Source organism: Gobio gobio (assembly GCF_949357685.1).
Source record: "Gobio gobio genome assembly, chromosome: 13".
Classification (NCBI taxonomy): domain Eukaryota; kingdom Metazoa; phylum Chordata; class Actinopteri; order Cypriniformes; family Gobionidae; genus Gobio; species Gobio gobio.
The window spans coordinates 27,988,197-28,005,934 of NC_137106.1; the positions used below are offsets into that span (position 1 = coordinate 27,988,197).

A 17,738-nucleotide genomic window follows, 5' to 3' on the forward strand; every position below is an offset into this window, starting at 1 on the left:
ACACCTCTGATGCAATAAAGTCACTCCCCCTGTTTCTACTCCAAATTAAAGGTCACTACATTGCAAATGGCTATTAAAGACTAAAGTGTATGGCTTTTAACAATGCTTATTTATAATAATATTAATTTTGAATGATTCAAAATTATCTCTTTTCTTCTTGCTGTGTAAATTTGTTTAAATTCTTAATATTTTTCAATCATGTAATATTCTGCAGAAGAGAGAAATGAATCTCGCTGCTTCTCTCGCGAGAAGTGAATCTCAGTTTCACTGATCCACAGCGTGTGATTGGCTGTTCACCACTGATGTCACAGCTGAACTCCTAAACTCAGGATCAAAGCCTGAGTTGACAGAGAAAGCTGATGATCAGCATCATGGGACCAACAAAGCCTGAATAGATTGGTTTGGTTTTGTCAACTCAAAACTTATCCTGTAACCCTGAGTTTGTTAAACTACCATGGTACAGGCCCCAGGACAACAACTTCTCCTTGGTCTTTAAAAATGACTGAATGATCAAATTTAGCACTCTTATGGAAAGGAATATGATAATATTTTGTAATGTTTTGTAATTATTATTTAAATCTGACTATTTTTCAAATTGTTTGTTATAAATCAACATCTCAGGAAAATTTTATGGTGTTTCTAATCAAAATGTGACTTTTTGTTACGAAACAGGGCATTGATTTCATAAGTGAGGACACCGGGACTTAAAATCATGTTCATCAGGCATTTTGGGAGACACAACAAGTGGATAGGGAAAGAAATTATATCAATATTCCTATAAAATATTAGATATTATTCTGAAAATATTGCTAAATAAAATGGTATATCAATTAATTCCGTTATATCTTTCATATTTGAGAATCATCTTTAAACAAACCTAAAAATTGATTGGTGAATGCAAAAAAAAATCCCATTGTTTTTGCCTATACATGTCATTTCATGTCATTTTATTTGTTTAACAACTCTGTGTCCTGTGTCCACTACGAGGACATAGCATAACATCTGAATAAAATATAATTTTTAAAAAATCAATTTGTTTCTTATGCTCTAAACAATGTAATGACATGAAAAAATACTACATTCAAAAAACGTTTTTTCCTTGGGTCTTAGGAGGTTAAAATGTTAAAACTAGCTAGGCTTAGCTACTTTTCACGTTAGGTTAGTTTTATGTTGGCCTAGTCTATCATAACTCTTAGCTGTTCTCACGGCAACATCATCATCAAACATGGGATTTGTGTTAAAAGGTTGCGTTAGAAAAAAGTCACGGGACACCAAAGTGTAAATTTGTAGAAATGGTCCTTTTATAGCACTGTACCCTGACACTTGCTGACTCATGCACGCGCTCGTAAAACTCACGTCTTTAACGTGAGCGTGCACGAGTGCTACTTCCTGATCACGGTGTCATATGACTCCGTCAGTTCATCCGCTCTCCGCGTAGATCTGTTTACACATACACAGTTTAATTAAATTAAGAAAAATAGTAACAATGTCTACATTAGTAGCTAATCGACCCGTGGATCTGAACGGCCCCGAAGCAGCGGCACGGCAGCACGCTCAAGCCGTAGTCAGAAACTACATCTCCCAGCCCAGACTGAGTGAGTGTCTTTTTTACCTTTCATTCATACAGCTAACAGCAGCAACACATCTGGCGTTTCTCTCTCTTGCTAGTTCTCTGCACTGCTATTTAACCTGCATTTTGTGTTTGATCAGAGGTTTAAAAACGCCAGGACGCGGCTGAGCTGCCACCAATGTTGTCAAATGTTATATTGTTAAATGAGTCAATAGAGCACAGCTGACGTGCTAAAACTACATTGAGCTGTTCATAGGACGTCGCTCATCACTTTTGCCTTTTTACTCATTTTTTTCTAAACGGCCAGTGTGTAAATAAACAAATGAAATGCGTTATTAAAGCTAATTTTAATAAAAAAAATTGTATAACCTTTGGTGTCTTTGAAGGGCTAAGCATAAACATGCTAGCTAGGCTAGGCAAACATGGCTAATTCTTATTTATTAGCAGATCGGTTAATCTGATCTAAATCTTCATCCAAAACTACAATAAACCATACGTTTGTGTCATAAATTGCTTAAGGTTGGTATTTAATTGTGCTATATACGTGTTTTAAGGCTTCATCTATAAATGGCTTATTGAGCTTCATTAGTTTAATACTGATAGTATGACTGTCTTAGTGCCTATATAAATATGCAGTTTAGGTCTGTATTTAGTGAGCGGAATGGACGTTTTTATGATTTTGTTTTCGATTCTCAGTACGCAGTAGGTATTATTGCACAGAGAGGCAGATGGAGTGATGATCCCTCTCATGTGACATGATCACGTGACGCCCAGCTGAGCTGGTGAATATAGTGAAGTGAGGAACCTTCAGCTCCACACAAATCATGTGACTTTTTTTTGTAACAGAAAAAGTTACATATGTTTTTGCATTAGACTGATTTACAGTTCTTGTTACTGAGTGTATAGTCACATATTGTCATTTAAAATAATTATTCATAATCTTTTATTACATTAACTTCAGTTTATTCTGTTTGAAAGTTAATTAACAGTTATACACCAGAAAATGTTTGTCTAATTTTACATTGGTGTGTGAAACTATGACTTGTACAGATCCATCTTTGAATCTGCTCATACTGTTTTTATTCTATTGAGGAGTGCTTTTCATCTTTTTCCATCATGTCTATTTAAATTGACTTTTTGTGTTCAGCCTCTCTCATTCTGACTCTTGTCATTTCCATTTCTTGTCAAGGGTTTTGTTCATTTGTTGTCAAGTTGTTTGCCTTGTCAGACAGACGCAGAATAATAGCAGATCGCAAATAGTTTAAAACCCTATGAAAAGTGCAGTTTCTTTCCTGTGTTGACATATTTCCTATTAAGTTAGAATGGGACATATTAAAGGGTTCACCTGTTTTCCTATTTGGTTGTAGAGGGTATGAGGTGGACGAGCATTCTTGAGTGTTTGATTGGACAAAGTGGTGTAGTGCAGGATGAGTCATCTGTTTTTATTGTGACTTCTCTGGCTGTAAATATAAGTCTTTATACATGCTAAAAGTGCATTTTGTCAATGTTTAGGAGTTCACTGGGATATAGCTGGCTGATCTGAAATCCAATAAATTTTTTTTGGGACATTTATAGGGCAGTGCAACATCTGTTTTGTCAGTTTTGAACCGGGCACAAGCAGTAATATGGGAAAACCCACCGAGATGCAATAGTTGGCCAAATGGAGGAAGTAGAGCTTAGGTACTGCTGATGAACATATTTGTATTCCAGTTGCAAAATTGTGTTTTTTTTTTTTTTTAGTCATTCACTTACACTAGCGTTCACACGTTTGGTCTTGAAAATGTTTTTGAAAGAAGTCTATGCTCACCAAGACCGTATTTATTTGATCAAAAATACTGTAAAACAGTATGGAATATTAAAATGAGAAATCAATGTTAAGTGGTCTCTTAATTTTTTCCACACATGCATCACTCAGGACTTTAGTAAAAGCCAAAATATGACCACACCTCAGATTTGGTCCTTTTAGAAGGCTGAACAATCCCCCGAGTGCTGTCACTGCCTTCTGCCATTTCTTCTCATTCTAAAAACAGCGTTGCGCGCACCTGACTGGCGCTGACTGGACAGGATTTACCGTGAGTTTTCAAAATCGTGATAATCACGCGCGGTTTTAATGATAATTAATTTTTAAACGATATCACTAACCGTCAGGACATTTTATCATGGTTTATCGTGAAACCGGTAATCGTTCCATCCCTAAACTATCTATATATATATATATATATATATATATATATATGCTTAATATTTTTGTAGAAACTGTGATACTTTTTATATGATATCAATAATGTTTTTGTTATTGTATCAATAAAAAAAAAATAAAAAAAAATCATGAATTGCTTTAAAAAAAAAAATTGACCTCAAACCGCCGTTGAGATTTTATTTTTGTGTTCTCATGATTTAAATTGCAGAGGAAGTGTATATTTGCCTTATGGGGAAGTTTCATATGAGCCAAACATTCAGGCTCAGAAGTTCCGGTATGATCACTGAAGGTTTTTCTGTAGAATTGTTGTTCTGTTTTTTTCTTACATATAATAGCCTTCATTTTGTTCTCTCCATTTTTCTCGAAACCTCAAAATATCCTGCATTCAACCTGCTGAAACATCAGATGACTCCGCACAGTCATAATGTGTTAGCAGCTTCTCTTCGATAACATAATTTGACTCTTGTGTATGGTTTCAGCACTTGAGTAGTTAATTTTGTTTACCCCTTTAATGGAGAACCTTGCTAAAATTACAGCTCGTCTGGCATCTTTCTCTCATTTTTCCCCCCTTCATGTGTATTATTGATGTTATTCAGTGTAAATCTCATTAATTTAGACCTCAAAGCACACAGTCTCACCGAGGAGCACAGGTAGCGTGTTTTCTTTTTTTTTTCTAAGAGTGTCAAAGGAAAGCTCAGGCTGAAAGCCTCTTAGCAAACCAGGAAGAAAATAAATGACTTAATGGAAGAATTGAAGCCTTCCCTTCTGAAAGCCAAAGAAGCTGCATGCGTAAAGACCCCCGATCTGATCCGCCCCCCAGCATACTGTTAAAAAAAGCCTCTCTAATGTAGGCATGCCAGATAGCAACACCATTTTGTGCCTCATCAGTGGCAGAGTGCATGCTGATAGTGGGCTGTGATTGAAGGCAATGAAGACTGATGGGAAGGCAAACACAGATCTGTACCCATGAGTCCTTGCAACGCCTGATATGCCGTCACAGTCAAGAGGCCGTGTCCGTCGGTGCAGGTCTGATTGGTCCTGCTTGGAAAAAAAAACATTCAAGTTTAAAACTTTTAAATCTCAAATTTTAAAAAAGAAACTAAAATTGAGGCAATTGAAAGGGTGCAGCAGCTGGAAAGTATTTTGCCATTTTGTTACTAAATGTTTGGTATGTAGAGAATGAAGATTTAAAGTATATCAAATATTTGCATTTCAATTACGCTATTTTTTTCTTTCTTCGGCTGGTGTGTTTAAATAATTTGTTAGCGTTCTTATACCCAGTCAAATTTCGAAGATGCCTGAAGAAACAAATAAACAAAGTAAACGTACAGTGCATTCATCTTTTCTGTGGAAGTAAAGGCCTTTTTTTTTTGTCTTAATCACGTCATTTGCAACAAAAGCAATTAACCCAGACTGTCTATTCGCTTTGTTTTAATGCTGAATAGACGTTTAAATGTGCTGAAAAGACATTCAGCACGGTAATGGTATTTCTGTGAAGAAACAATTACCCGTAATGACATGGTTATAAACAAATCTTTCAGATGTCACAGCCCTCCTTTATTTTATCCACTGTTTCCTGTTGCTAATCCTTTTGTCCGCCTGTAATTAATCAATTGTCGTGACAGTAAAAAAGAAAGCCCGCGGTGGGCGTTCGACTTCATCTTGCCATCAAAGAAAAGTAAATGAAAGACGAGTATAGAACAGTCGACTTTCAAAAATAGTATCCAAGTATATAAAATTATGGACTACTTAAATTGAATAGGGGGGAACAAATCCTTTTTATTCCATTATGCACGTCACATATGACACACTATTTTTCTGTACAGAACTATGGTCCTGTCTTAAATGCATATAGTTTAGTTTTTTTATGAAAAATGTTACTTTTGGCAAAATGTCTTTTATTATGTAATTTTCACTGTTTACCTAATAGTATCCGTCTATCCATCTAATATTTATCTATCACTTTGTTACATTGTGTAATACTAGTTACATTTATTTATTTATAATTTTTTTAATTTATATTTTAATTTGTATTATTTCAAATATTAAGATGTTTACATTTTGTGGATAATATGAAATATTTATATCAAAATGATTTATATAAAATTTTTCATGGCGACGCGCAGAAAGTGGTCTGCCAATTGTTGTCTTAGGCATTTAAAAAAATGCATTTTGCATAAATATGAGTTTGTTTTATTGCACTGTGTATTACATACCTGTACATAAAAGAATGGCTGTCTAATGTGCTGTTAACCCGTGAACTTTATTTTACAATTTTGTGTGGCAATTCTTTAAAATATGGAGATTCTGAGCTAAAGTTTTTTGATTTAAATCATCTTGTCTTGTTTACAACATCAAAGTAACTTAAGTACGGCACCCGCATGGACTCTAATATGATATCTGACAAACAAGTGTAAACTTCGCTTGTCATAGGGGGCCCGCTATGGACTTTTGTTATAGATCTGTTGCTAGGCAGCGTACGGGTGAAAACCCGCCTATCCCTGCAAATCACTCTAAAACTGTTGCAGTAACATTACGGCTGTTTCGATCTATTGTAACTGCACCACTTTGCAACCTCTCCTCGAGAGGCAGTGGGGTTAACCAGCTGTCTCAGTTTAGCTGTCACCCCTTCAGTCTGCATCCCGCCAGGAAACACACACAGATTACAGCTCTTCCCACCGATTCCCCCCTCATACACACACACACACACACACACACACACACACACACACACACACACACACAGACACACGCACACGCAGTCGTCTGATTACACACGACCCAATCAGTGCATGCGTGTGGGGAGTCCTCCGTTACAGCCTTTGCCTCTACCTGTGGGGTTAAAAGCATTCCTGTTTGATGGGGGTGTCATCACTGTGGAGGTCTTTGTTAGGACAGATGAACAGCCACAATTGCGTGTGTGTCTGTCTTTATCAGACTGTCTGTGTGTCGCATGCAGGTCTTGCTTTGTTTGTATTTTTATGTTTGGTAGCTTGTTTATAGCATATCGGGTTAATTTCTTTTCTTTCGTCCCATTTAATCTTGATGTCGCGTTATTCCATTGTAACTTCAGACGGATTCTTCGCCTCTCTTAAATGGCTCTTTAAATGGGCATTACATTATTATTTTTATTAACAGAACCTGAACTGAATGAAAAACATACATGGCAAACTTTTTGATTTATTATAATACATTTTTTTTTTTTTTATCATTATTTAATAGTTTTTCATAACTTTTCAGTTCACAATGACAGTAAAAGGTTCTGCTAGAGAAGGTTCATATTTAATTAGCTAGCACTTATGGGTTATTCATAGAGACTATAATCATGTTATTGTGTGTAAAGTCATGAAGGGTCTCCAAACAATATCTTCAGTTTGTCATATAATATTTTATACATTCAAAATGATCATCTTTCGATTTTGCTCAATTTATTTTGATGCGTAGTCCACTAAATCCAAAAACTGTCCTTTTGAGCGTGTTGCACATTGTGCTGTCAGTGCCATAATTGGATTCCCTCTGTTAGCATTGAAGTCCGAGAGAATACCATCAAGGTCCCCTGTGAGCTCTTAAACACTGTCTTTCATATGTCTGTCTATTGGTCATCCAACGTTTCTCTCTTTTTTTTTTTCTTCTTCTTCTTCTTCTCAAAAAGCATTTTATTGTGTCCCACAGTTTTTACATTTGTTCAGTGATCAGCATGTTTCTGAATAGGCATAATGCTGAGTTTAGAATCTAGCAGTTACAGGACCGTGGCTGCAATTATTGTCATGAAAATAATTTTTATTTTCACAGAAATGTGCTAATGTGTGTTTAATCAAAAGCACAGTACGTACGTTTTGTGCCATTTACGTTCGCGGCGACAGGTCGTATTGAACATTGTCTGTACTTGCAGAATAGCTGGGTAATTTGTGGTGTTTTGGCAGGCGGTTTGTATAATTCTACCATTGAACATTTGCTCACTTTATACAGCTTAAACAGTCTGTTCATTATTCTCTCAGTCAGAAAGTAGAGGTTTCATATCAAACTATTAGTCATTTCAGAGTCTCCAAATTATTAATATGAAGCCATTGCCAACATTGCAGGTCATTTCTGATTTTGTTTCACTTCCTAAACGCACAAATGAGAATTTCAAATGTAAACTGAGAATGTCCGTTTACGTTTTGAAACATGACTGTTGATGACCAACTCAGAATTTCCCATCCTTGTGCGTTTATACATCGTCTTTGAATGGATACTCCCCTCCGACAGGATCAGTCTTTTTCAGTTACGGTATCAAAGACATCCAATGTCTCCGAATTCATTATCAAATCTTAATATGTGGGCCTTGCGGGGTAAGTTTAGCGGGTGTCATGGCGGAATTGTGTGAGGCTTGTTTGTCTGTTTAATGACAGTTTCATTTGTGTCCATCTGATCCCAAACATGGGGCAATTAGCACTCTCTTTTATAGCATCTTATGGGAAACCACCGTGTGGATGCTCTGCAAAAAAAGAAAAAGAAGAAATGCAGGAGGATGTGCATGAATGAGAGAAGCCTGGCACCTTTGCCTGTGCTTTTGTATCGTTAATTCAGTTTCAGTGCAACGCTACCGGCCGGCCCAAAAAACGACTGTCCCACCATGCAGACACCCACCCCCCCCGCTCCCCCATCAGCGCTTCTCTTTCACAGCAGAAATGGAAATGTGTTGGAATGCTCCATGCCTCCTTTCAGCACCACTTGAATGGGCCCTTTAGTATTTCACACCAAGGTGTCCTTCAGGGCGCAGGGTCAGGCTACCAAAACAGCTTCTACCGCCGGATTAGAACCAATTAACATCTCGGCTCACAATAGGGCCTGGCAGCTCCACAGGCCTCGCGTTGACCCGCGCTGGTGTTGCATGCCTAGCCCACGGACCCGCGCACTCAAACTCAAGTGTCCTGGGAGGGGTGGGGAAAGTTTTTCAAGGCTAATGGGAAATGTTGCTACTTCACACCATGTGAATGTATAGCCATTTTTTAATCTTTATTTTACAAGGCCTCTTATGCGGCACTGAGTCCTCTGTGTGTGGAGTTGAAGTGGGCCGCCATCTTCATCACAGAGCTGGATGGTGATTGGCTCATGGTTCGGCAGGGTTGCGTTTCATCGCCCTGTTTTTTTTTTTTTTTTTAAATAAGCAATTCTTGTTGCTTAATTATGATCAGATTTTCCTACACTATTTGTTTTGTACAGCTCGTTTTGTGCTCTTTGTATTTAGATAACAAATTAAAAATTGTAGCTTTGGTTGTTTGTCTAAAAACTAGCTGCGCCCTGCTTTGGCAGAGCATATTAGCACCTGCGTGCTTTCATTTAGCGTTCGTCTAATGTTGTGCACAATATCGAAGCGTATCATGAGCTTTGTTTGAGTAAAGATTTCATCTCCTTACTATTTTCCATTAGCAGTTTGCGTTCCGTTCGAGAGACTTTTAAGGGGTTGATGTACAATTATATGGCCGCAATTTTCCAGCCTCATAATTATGATCACCTCTCAGTAAATAGACATATGCATCTCCTTTGAAACATATGGGCAATTTGTAGGGTAAGTGTAGCTATTAAATCCATTTTATAAGCACCTCCCTGTGAAGCACATACTGCAATTTGTCTGGGCTGAGGCAAAAAGGACGGAGGGAAGAAAAAGCCATAATGTCTTAAAAAATGATGGAATTTGCAGGAAGCGTGCATTTTAGTGTGTTCGCGCATTTGCCAAACGCATCTGTTTTTGTGTGTTTTGATAGAGCGAATATTCAGTGTTAGGCTGATTTGACTACTGTTTTTTTTCACCATAATAACGGCAATTATGAGACTAATCATTTATTTAGGGAAGACGTGTCGCTCAGGGAATCACAATAATGGGAGCTCAAGTCTTTCACCTTCGCAGAAAATATCTTTTTTGTGAGATTTCTTGTTTTATTAGACATATTTTAAGATTTCTTTTGGTAGAATAGGATTTTGCATAACCATACTAAAATAAAAATATTTTCATTTCAATACAAGTAAATTAAAGTAGCATGTCAGTAGCAGTTTTATTGGAGGTCGACCGGTCCGAAACTAGTTGCAAAAGTCAGGTGGCGCAACCAGGAAGTCAGGTGGTGCAACTGCAATGAATGGCCCTATATGAAATGAATAAAAAACTATATTTAAGCTAAATAAATATTACATTTATGCTAAGATTGTCTATTATTATATTTTAATTATAGATATATATATTTTATATATAGATATATATTTTAATTTAATACTTAGTTTGAAGTCAAAGATGTTTGTCACTTTCAATTTTTTTCATTATAATTTTTAAATAATTTTAGATGCTACTATAATATCTACTTATAATATTATTATACATACTTTTTATTTTAGTTACTTGACTAAAGAACAATCGGTTACACATTATATTAGGTGTCTAACTACTATGTACTCGCATAAAACATTTTTTATGTAAGGACACAGGGAGCACATTAAAATGATCTGGCTGTAAGTTAAAAAATGTCATGCTAAAAAAGTGGAAATTAATCCTGTTTAATAGTTATAATATAGTGTTCCATTAATGTTGCTATGCATTTCATTTTTCATTTGATTAACGCACTTTTGATATTTTAATTTAAAATTCGTAACTGACTTAAGATTTTTTATTTATTTATATCTGTTCAATCACATACGATTACAGTGTATCTAGCCAATCTTGACTGACAACAAATAATAGGTCAAAGTGAATAATCATAATCTAGTTTTTTTGTATTTAATGCATGTACTGGTATACTTGTATGACTATTTTTCTGTCTTTAAAAGTAAAATCAGATGCTAAAGATACCTGGAAACTAGAATGCAATAATTATTAATTAACATGCATATAATACACAATGACAAAATATGTTATGCACTGTAGACACTCTAAGGATTACTTTGCTAAGATGTCAATAAAATTAGGTGTGTATATATAGGGGAAAACACAACAGACGTCTGTCGTTCGGTAACTGTGATACTATTTGTTAGAGCAGGGGGGCCTCATAAGATTTTTACACTTATTTTAACACAGTTCTTCCTTTGTTTATGTATTTTTTATATGAAAACAAAGATAGAACACAAATAAAAAAAGCCATAAAGGAAAATAACTGAAAAGGGTAACTGAGGAAGGAACCACGTTTTTCTCTTTTACTCCTCAGCCAGTTAGGAAAGTCACTATGTGCAGGTGTGTGTGTGGGAAACGGCAATAGTGCATTGACAAATGATTCTGCTTTCTGAAGCCTAATTAGTGGCATAGTGTCTGCTCCCCGTGGGGCTGCTGTGCTGGGCGTTAGAGACGGTCCATTCTCATTTCCTACTGCCTTTGATATCAGACCACAGTCTGACGGCGCACACAAAACCAACACACTGAGGCGTGATGGACGACCCAGAGTAGACAAAGCCGACTCTTCTCCATCTAGCATGCACTATCTCTCTCTTTCACGTATACACACACACACGCTGAAACAAAGTGAATGGACACACACCAAATTGGCTCCTGTGACAGGACGGCTAATGTTTTCCCATGCAAAGTAAAAGGCCAAAGTATGAGACCACACCCTCCGCTCCTAATGACGGCCCATCCTGAGCATGCACCTGCACCCTGGACTAAAAACAAAAATACTTGCTCATACTTTTCTGGGTTTGTTGGGGAGAGATTAAAAAGCATTGTCTCTGGGCAAATAATTGTGCCTATATTGATTAAATGAAAAATCTAGACTGGTTTTATTTTCTGCATTACTATACCATTAGATTTGACTGAAAAGAAGGTATTGTGGCATGTTGCAGGTCAGACTAGAACCTGCCTTATGAGCACCACAACTCAGTAAGAGCATGTGCACCACAGCTCCCAACAATTAGTTTCTGTTGTTATATTTGTGCCATACTAATCTCTGAGTCAGTTTGACTGACAGGCTGTCCAAGAGTGATTCAGGAGTCACATGTACCCTGGTCATGATGGAAAAAGAGTGTCATCTTAAAGTCACGTCTGTGCCCCACTCTGCTTGGCCTGTTCAACCCAAAAATAGTTCTTTCTGTCTCCCTAAAATGAATGTAATTGTTTATATAGGCTGTATGAGACTTTTTGGGCACCTGGAACCATCATAAATTACCATAGTCTGAGGCAAGTAATTGTCCCTCATGGAACAGAGTGACATCTGCCGAAAAAGCTGCCTCGAATGTGCTAACTATGTTCTTGTAGCCCTGACATTTGGACATGGAAATTTATGAAAGCCATTTAGAATACTCCAGTAAAGGTCACTGTGTACAATTAGATGCACAGGTGTCAAGAGAAAGAGTCCTCATTTCCATGTGATTGTGGGCTTTTGTAGCAAATTTCATGCACTTTATTGGTCACAGCGAGTGCTTGGTGTGTGTGTGTGTGTGTGTGTGTGTGTGTGTGTGTGTGTGTGTGTGTGTGTGCACATGCCTGTCAAGAAGACATGCAGCAACCTAGAATCAATAAAAGTTTCCCATATATCTGTTTTGTAATTGCATGTTTACTATTCAGGGACGTCTCAAATGGTCGAATAAAAATGCAAATTGAAGGTGTACATTTTAATATTAATTTGAGGTGTTATATAGCATGCGTTCCAAGCCATACAGATTCTGTAAAAAGGTGCATGTTTTTACATTTTGTGTTGTTTTTGTCATCCTCAGCCTACTCTACTGTGTCTGGTGTAAATGGGCCGCTGGTTATCTTGGACAATGTCAAAGTAAGATAATTTTTCCCCGTGTTTTAACATAGAAAGTATCTCAAAATAGAAAATGTATTATTTCTTTAGTTTTAAACTTTTGGTTACACTTTTTTTATTTAGGGTTTCCGTGTTACAGTGTAATTATGTATTTAAGTACTGAGTAATAATAATGAACTACATGTGCTTACTATAGGGTATGGTTTAGTATGAGGTTTTGGATTAGGGTTAGTTGCATGTAATTATGCATAATTTATAGTTACTATATACTATTATATGTAACGCATGCATCAAGGACACTGTAAAATAGTGTTACCAAACTTTTTAAAGTTACAGTACAGAAAATAATAATAATAATAATATTTTGTCTTTTAATTTGTAACATTAACTCTCTAATTTTTAGTCAAGACAATCCAGAAAATAGTCCTAGCTTTCAAATGTAAAAGAAAAGAGAAAGAAGGAAATTTTCCCCAAATGCAGCAATGAAATGAGAATAATTGTATAGTTAAACTTTTGAACATTATATTTTGGATACAATTCTTTCTTTCTTTTTATTGGTCATTTATGTTTAAGTAAAAACATACATTACTGTTCAAAAGTTTGGATTGTTTGTTTATTTTTTTGTGTGCGTTTATGAAAGAAGAATCTTATGTTCTTCAAGGCTGCATTTATTTGATCAAAAATACAGCAAAAAAGCTGTAATATTGTAAAATATTATTACAATTTAAAATTACTTTTCTATTTTTATATATTTTAATATTTGTAAGTTATTCCTGTGGTGGCAAAGCTAAATTTTCAACATAATTGCTCCAATCTTTAGAGTCACATGATCCTTCACAAATTACTCTAATATATTTACTGTCACTTTTGATTAATGCATCTTTGTTAAATAAAAGTAATGACTTTCCCAGCCAAAAAAACGAAACGGTTTTGAGGTTTCATCTGTCTTTATTGTCCTTCTCTAGTTTCCACGTTATGCAGAGATTGTGCACCTCACCTTACCTGATGGGACCAAGAGGAGCGGGCAGGTTCTGGAGGTCATTGGCACCAGAGCTGTCGTCCAGGTGCACTGAAATAAAGTTTTTCTTTTAAAATATAACTATTCTCTATAAATATTTGTTAGACATCAATTAAGATCAGATCATAACTGGAACAATATTTACATCTTGTGCCCATCAGGTGTTTGAAGGAACCTCAGGTATTGATGCTAAGAAGACCGCGTGTGAATTCACTGGTGACATCTTGCGCACACCTGTTTCTGAGGATATGCTTGGTAAGCATGTGACTAATGCCCACAAGCTTATGTAATCATAGTCTTTATGCGTCTCCTACATAACCAATACAGATGTCATGAAGAACTTGTCATTTTTATTTCAGGACGTGTTTTCAACGGGTCAGGTAAACCCATTGACCGGGGTCCTACTGTTCTGGCTGAGGACTATTTGGACATCATGGGTAAGAGGCTTCTTTTTTTTTTTTTTAAGTTTATATAACATTTGCAGGAACAAGCGTCTTCTTGGGAGGTGAATAAGTGACTGAGCAATACTGTGATCACACTTACTCTAGATGTGGGGACTTTTTGGTATCAAACTTATTTTAAAATTTAGCAGAAGGTCTTTACCAATTAGCCTTCCAGGAGCCATGTTAAATGTTCTTTGTCGCCGTTTGTCTGCAGCTTAGTTGAAAGGCCAGCAATATGTTCATAAATGCTTAAAATTCCTCCTTGTTAGTATTTGAATATTTGAAAAGGTTGAATGGGAATTTTTGTGTGCTTTTTAAGCCATTTACTGACCCTGATCTCTGCTAAGCTGAAATGGCAAAGGTGAGCTTTTGAGCTATCAAAGGTATACAATGGTAACTCAAAGCAACATTTGAATGAGCCCAACGTATAAGAGGAGGTGTAATAAAAGGTTGATCAGGCCTCAAGGTCACTCCACTCCAAATAGTGTGTAGCATGCTGATATGCCTTAACGAGAAAACAAATTTTTTATAAAATATAAGCCTTTATCATTTGCCACGAGTGGTCAATGTGGATAGTTTTGCCTGAAAAAAAATATTTTCCATCTTTAGAAATAGAAATTGTACCTTGTCGACTCAAGTACCAGATATGTTTTCCGCTTATGTGAGATCGCTGTTCTGTTCTCCCTTTGATTCCTCTTAGGTCAGCCTATCAACCCACAGTGTCGTATCTATCCTGAGGAGATGATTCAGACTGGCATCTCTGCTATTGATGGCATGAACAGTATTGCCCGTGGTCAGAAGATCCCCATCTTTAGTGCTGCTGGACTACCGCACAATGAGGTGTGTTTAACAGCACGGGTAGCTCTTTACACAACATACATTTTTGCTCTGCAGGAATGTATAAACAAATATTTTCATATATATATAATATACCCACCCCAATATATATGAATGAGTTTGTATTTATAATAATAATTATACATAATAATTATACAGAGTACATACACATATATATATATATATATATAATGTAAACACAAATTTGACAGCACTTTTGAGATTATTTATATAAGATAATTGTTCAGTCTGACCATTATTTTGTTTTATAACTAGCATACATGTCCGGTGTTTCAGCAGGACTTCGATTCACCTTGTGTTTGCATTCCGCTATAGCCAGATTTGAACTTTCTTCGAAATGCTCCGTGTTCATCCAGAGCTCAATTCAGGAACAGATGATACAATACAGACCATGCTGCTTGCCAGTGTGTTTTAATTATTTTAATGAAACCTAGAGGGATTTATTTAAATTCCCTCATTTGAAGTGTTGTGATCAAATTTGGCACTTTATTGTGTAGCACGGAGGCAGCCACAGTTCCATTTTCTGTATTATGCGAGCGAGCGAGACAAGGCTGTGTGATTAACGTTAATTTGAGAGGGATCTGTAATTGATTTCAGCCTGTGGTGTTTCTGTGGAAACTGTGAGGTGGGTCAGGGTTCGTTTCATCACATTCTCCTCTCGTGTGAATGTGGGAAGAACCGGTATGATTTCGAGAGCTCTAGAGTACACAAACAAAACCAACCACTTAGTAATGATCAATACGTCCAGTGCATGCTTTAGGTCACATGGTTTGTTTAATTCTAAGACAAGTGTGATGTCCTTCCTGAACTAAATGATTTTAGAACTCTACATTTGTTCCTCAAACTTTCAAAGAACTGGGGCAGAGGTCACTGTCAATTTCTTTGCCACCAGCTCATTATCACATGAATTATGGAGATGAATAGAAATGAAAATATACTTCTCAAAACCTTTCGTGAGGTATTACAAAGGCTTTCTAAGTAGTGCTTGTGCTTTAGTTATTTCTGTCCCAAAGATCATAAATAAGTTGTTTGTAATAAGCTGCCCACCAGATATGGCTGTAATAAGCTGCCAAACTTCTCTGCTGTCAGGCTGGAAAATGAATGTTCTAACCATAGACTGGAAAAAATATGGACTTAGTGTCCGTGACGACACCCATAGGATTCTGAAGAGCAGTTTTGAAGCGTAAAGTAGGGTCGAGCTGGCCGTTGCCATCTTGGCAGCACGTCACTCCCGGATAATAGAAAATGGGCAAAGAGGCGGGACGTGGGCGGAGCTGAGGTGACGTGATGACCAACAGACAGCAGACAAACGGCTGTCCACCTGTCATTCAAAGTGGCCACGCCCTTAATTATGCAGAACTTTAAGGCTTTATATAATGTAAACAAATGAGTTATAAAAAAATTCACCCCCCTCACAGTTGTCATGAAGGGCAAAATTAGCTGTATAGACCAAAACCACAATTTGTACCAGGCTGTAAACATGTTTTTGTTTTTTTCTGCTGTAAAGTTGAGCATTTTAAAGGATTAGTTCACTTCAAAATGAAAATTTCCTGATATTATATTTTATATAATATATTATATATATATTTATATATATTTTTTACCGGAGGTGTAGGAAGGTCAATCATTTCTACCATTTTGTATCATAGTCAGATGATGAAGGTTTTGTGAAGTAGTTCTTAGTAATTCAAGGTCAAATCATTTCTAAACCTCAGTGCCATCATTTCACCCTCAGTTTTGGTGCTGTTTTGAGATATTGTTTAGAATTATAAAATTACAGCACCCAACTTTAGTCAAGTGCCTCAAACATTCAAACACCGGTGGCATCTGCAGAGTAAGTGGTTTTAGATTCTCCTCATCCCTGCACTCTAAGGAAGAACATTAATAATGATAACTATTATTTCTGTTATGTGTTTTAATTTGCCTGTATATTTTGCAGTGTTTTAAGGGTACATGAGGACTTTTTTCCCCCAGGGCCACTCAATTTTGTTCTATATTTACATGAACAGGATATTTATTTAGTAAATGTTATATCTTGTCAATTATAAATGAATGGTACATAATCATTTTGAAATGTATTTCAAATGTATACCATATCTACAATGTTTTATCTAAATGGCATAACTTGTTTTCCTTTAAAATATGTTTTTAGGTCCAGTGGCAGATATTACACATCTTTATTAGATATGTCATGCAATAAAGTGGCACAATTAGTTATTGGCAAATTAGGCTTTGTGTACATTTTGCTACCACTAGCATAAGTATTATCTTGTGTGAATGTCATTGAGTAGCACTGGCTGGTTCACTCCACCCTGTGATTTTAACACTCGAGAGAGCTGTTCTCTCCAAACCATCAACAAGAAAATTCCCATTTACACCCTCACACACACACACACACACACACACAGGCAATGATAATAAACCACAACACTTTGGGCTTTTCACACTATGCTTAACCCTGGGTTTATGTAATTTTAAACCCTGTGTTAAGACAACTTTTATGTGAAGAGAGAATAAAACTAGTGATTGTCAGTTATGAAAATATATGATCAAAAGCCAAGGTTGAATGATTTGAACTTCCAGCAGCCCAAGTGTAAAGTGAGTTTCAGTGTCTCACTAATGAAGGCGCTGTGCTGTGATATAAAAGTTTCTCGTTTCATTAAACAGGAGTCATGGGGTCACAGTCGGCTTTATCCACTCAGAGAAACAGGTGTTCAGGGTCAGAGTTCAGTCAGGGGTCAGGCCGGATTAGATGTCCAGGACCATTACGTTAAGTGATAAGCGTGAAATTCCTAATGCTTATAGTCTTAATCGCTTTGTTGCAAACGCACAAACAAATATACATCAACACACACATACAGTGCATTTTTTATATATAATATATATCTACAATTGAATTGATTTTTTTAAAAAGTGGAAATCAAACAAAGTATGAATTAAAGTA

At 36.4% G+C, this 17,738-nt stretch overlaps 1 protein-coding gene across 1 annotated transcript in view; it reads left to right on the plus strand.

Annotated features, from left to right (window-relative positions):
- Positions 1-1,354: 1,354 nt before the first annotated feature.
- atp6v1ba (ATPase, H+ transporting, lysosomal, V1 subunit B, member a) overlaps positions 1,355-17,738 on the plus strand; it is a 29,646-nt gene continuing 13,262 nt past the window's right edge. The window contains exons 1-6 of the mRNA XM_079832942.1: positions 1,355-1,595; positions 12,441-12,496; positions 13,441-13,539; positions 13,655-13,748; positions 13,853-13,930; positions 14,637-14,776. Of these exons, the coding sequence (XP_079689068.1) occupies positions 1,487-1,595; positions 12,441-12,496; positions 13,441-13,539; positions 13,655-13,748; positions 13,853-13,930; positions 14,637-14,776 (576 nt within the window). The 5' untranslated portion in view covers positions 1,355-1,486. The remainder of the gene's footprint in view (positions 1,596-12,440; positions 12,497-13,440; positions 13,540-13,654; positions 13,749-13,852; positions 13,931-14,636; positions 14,777-17,738) is intronic.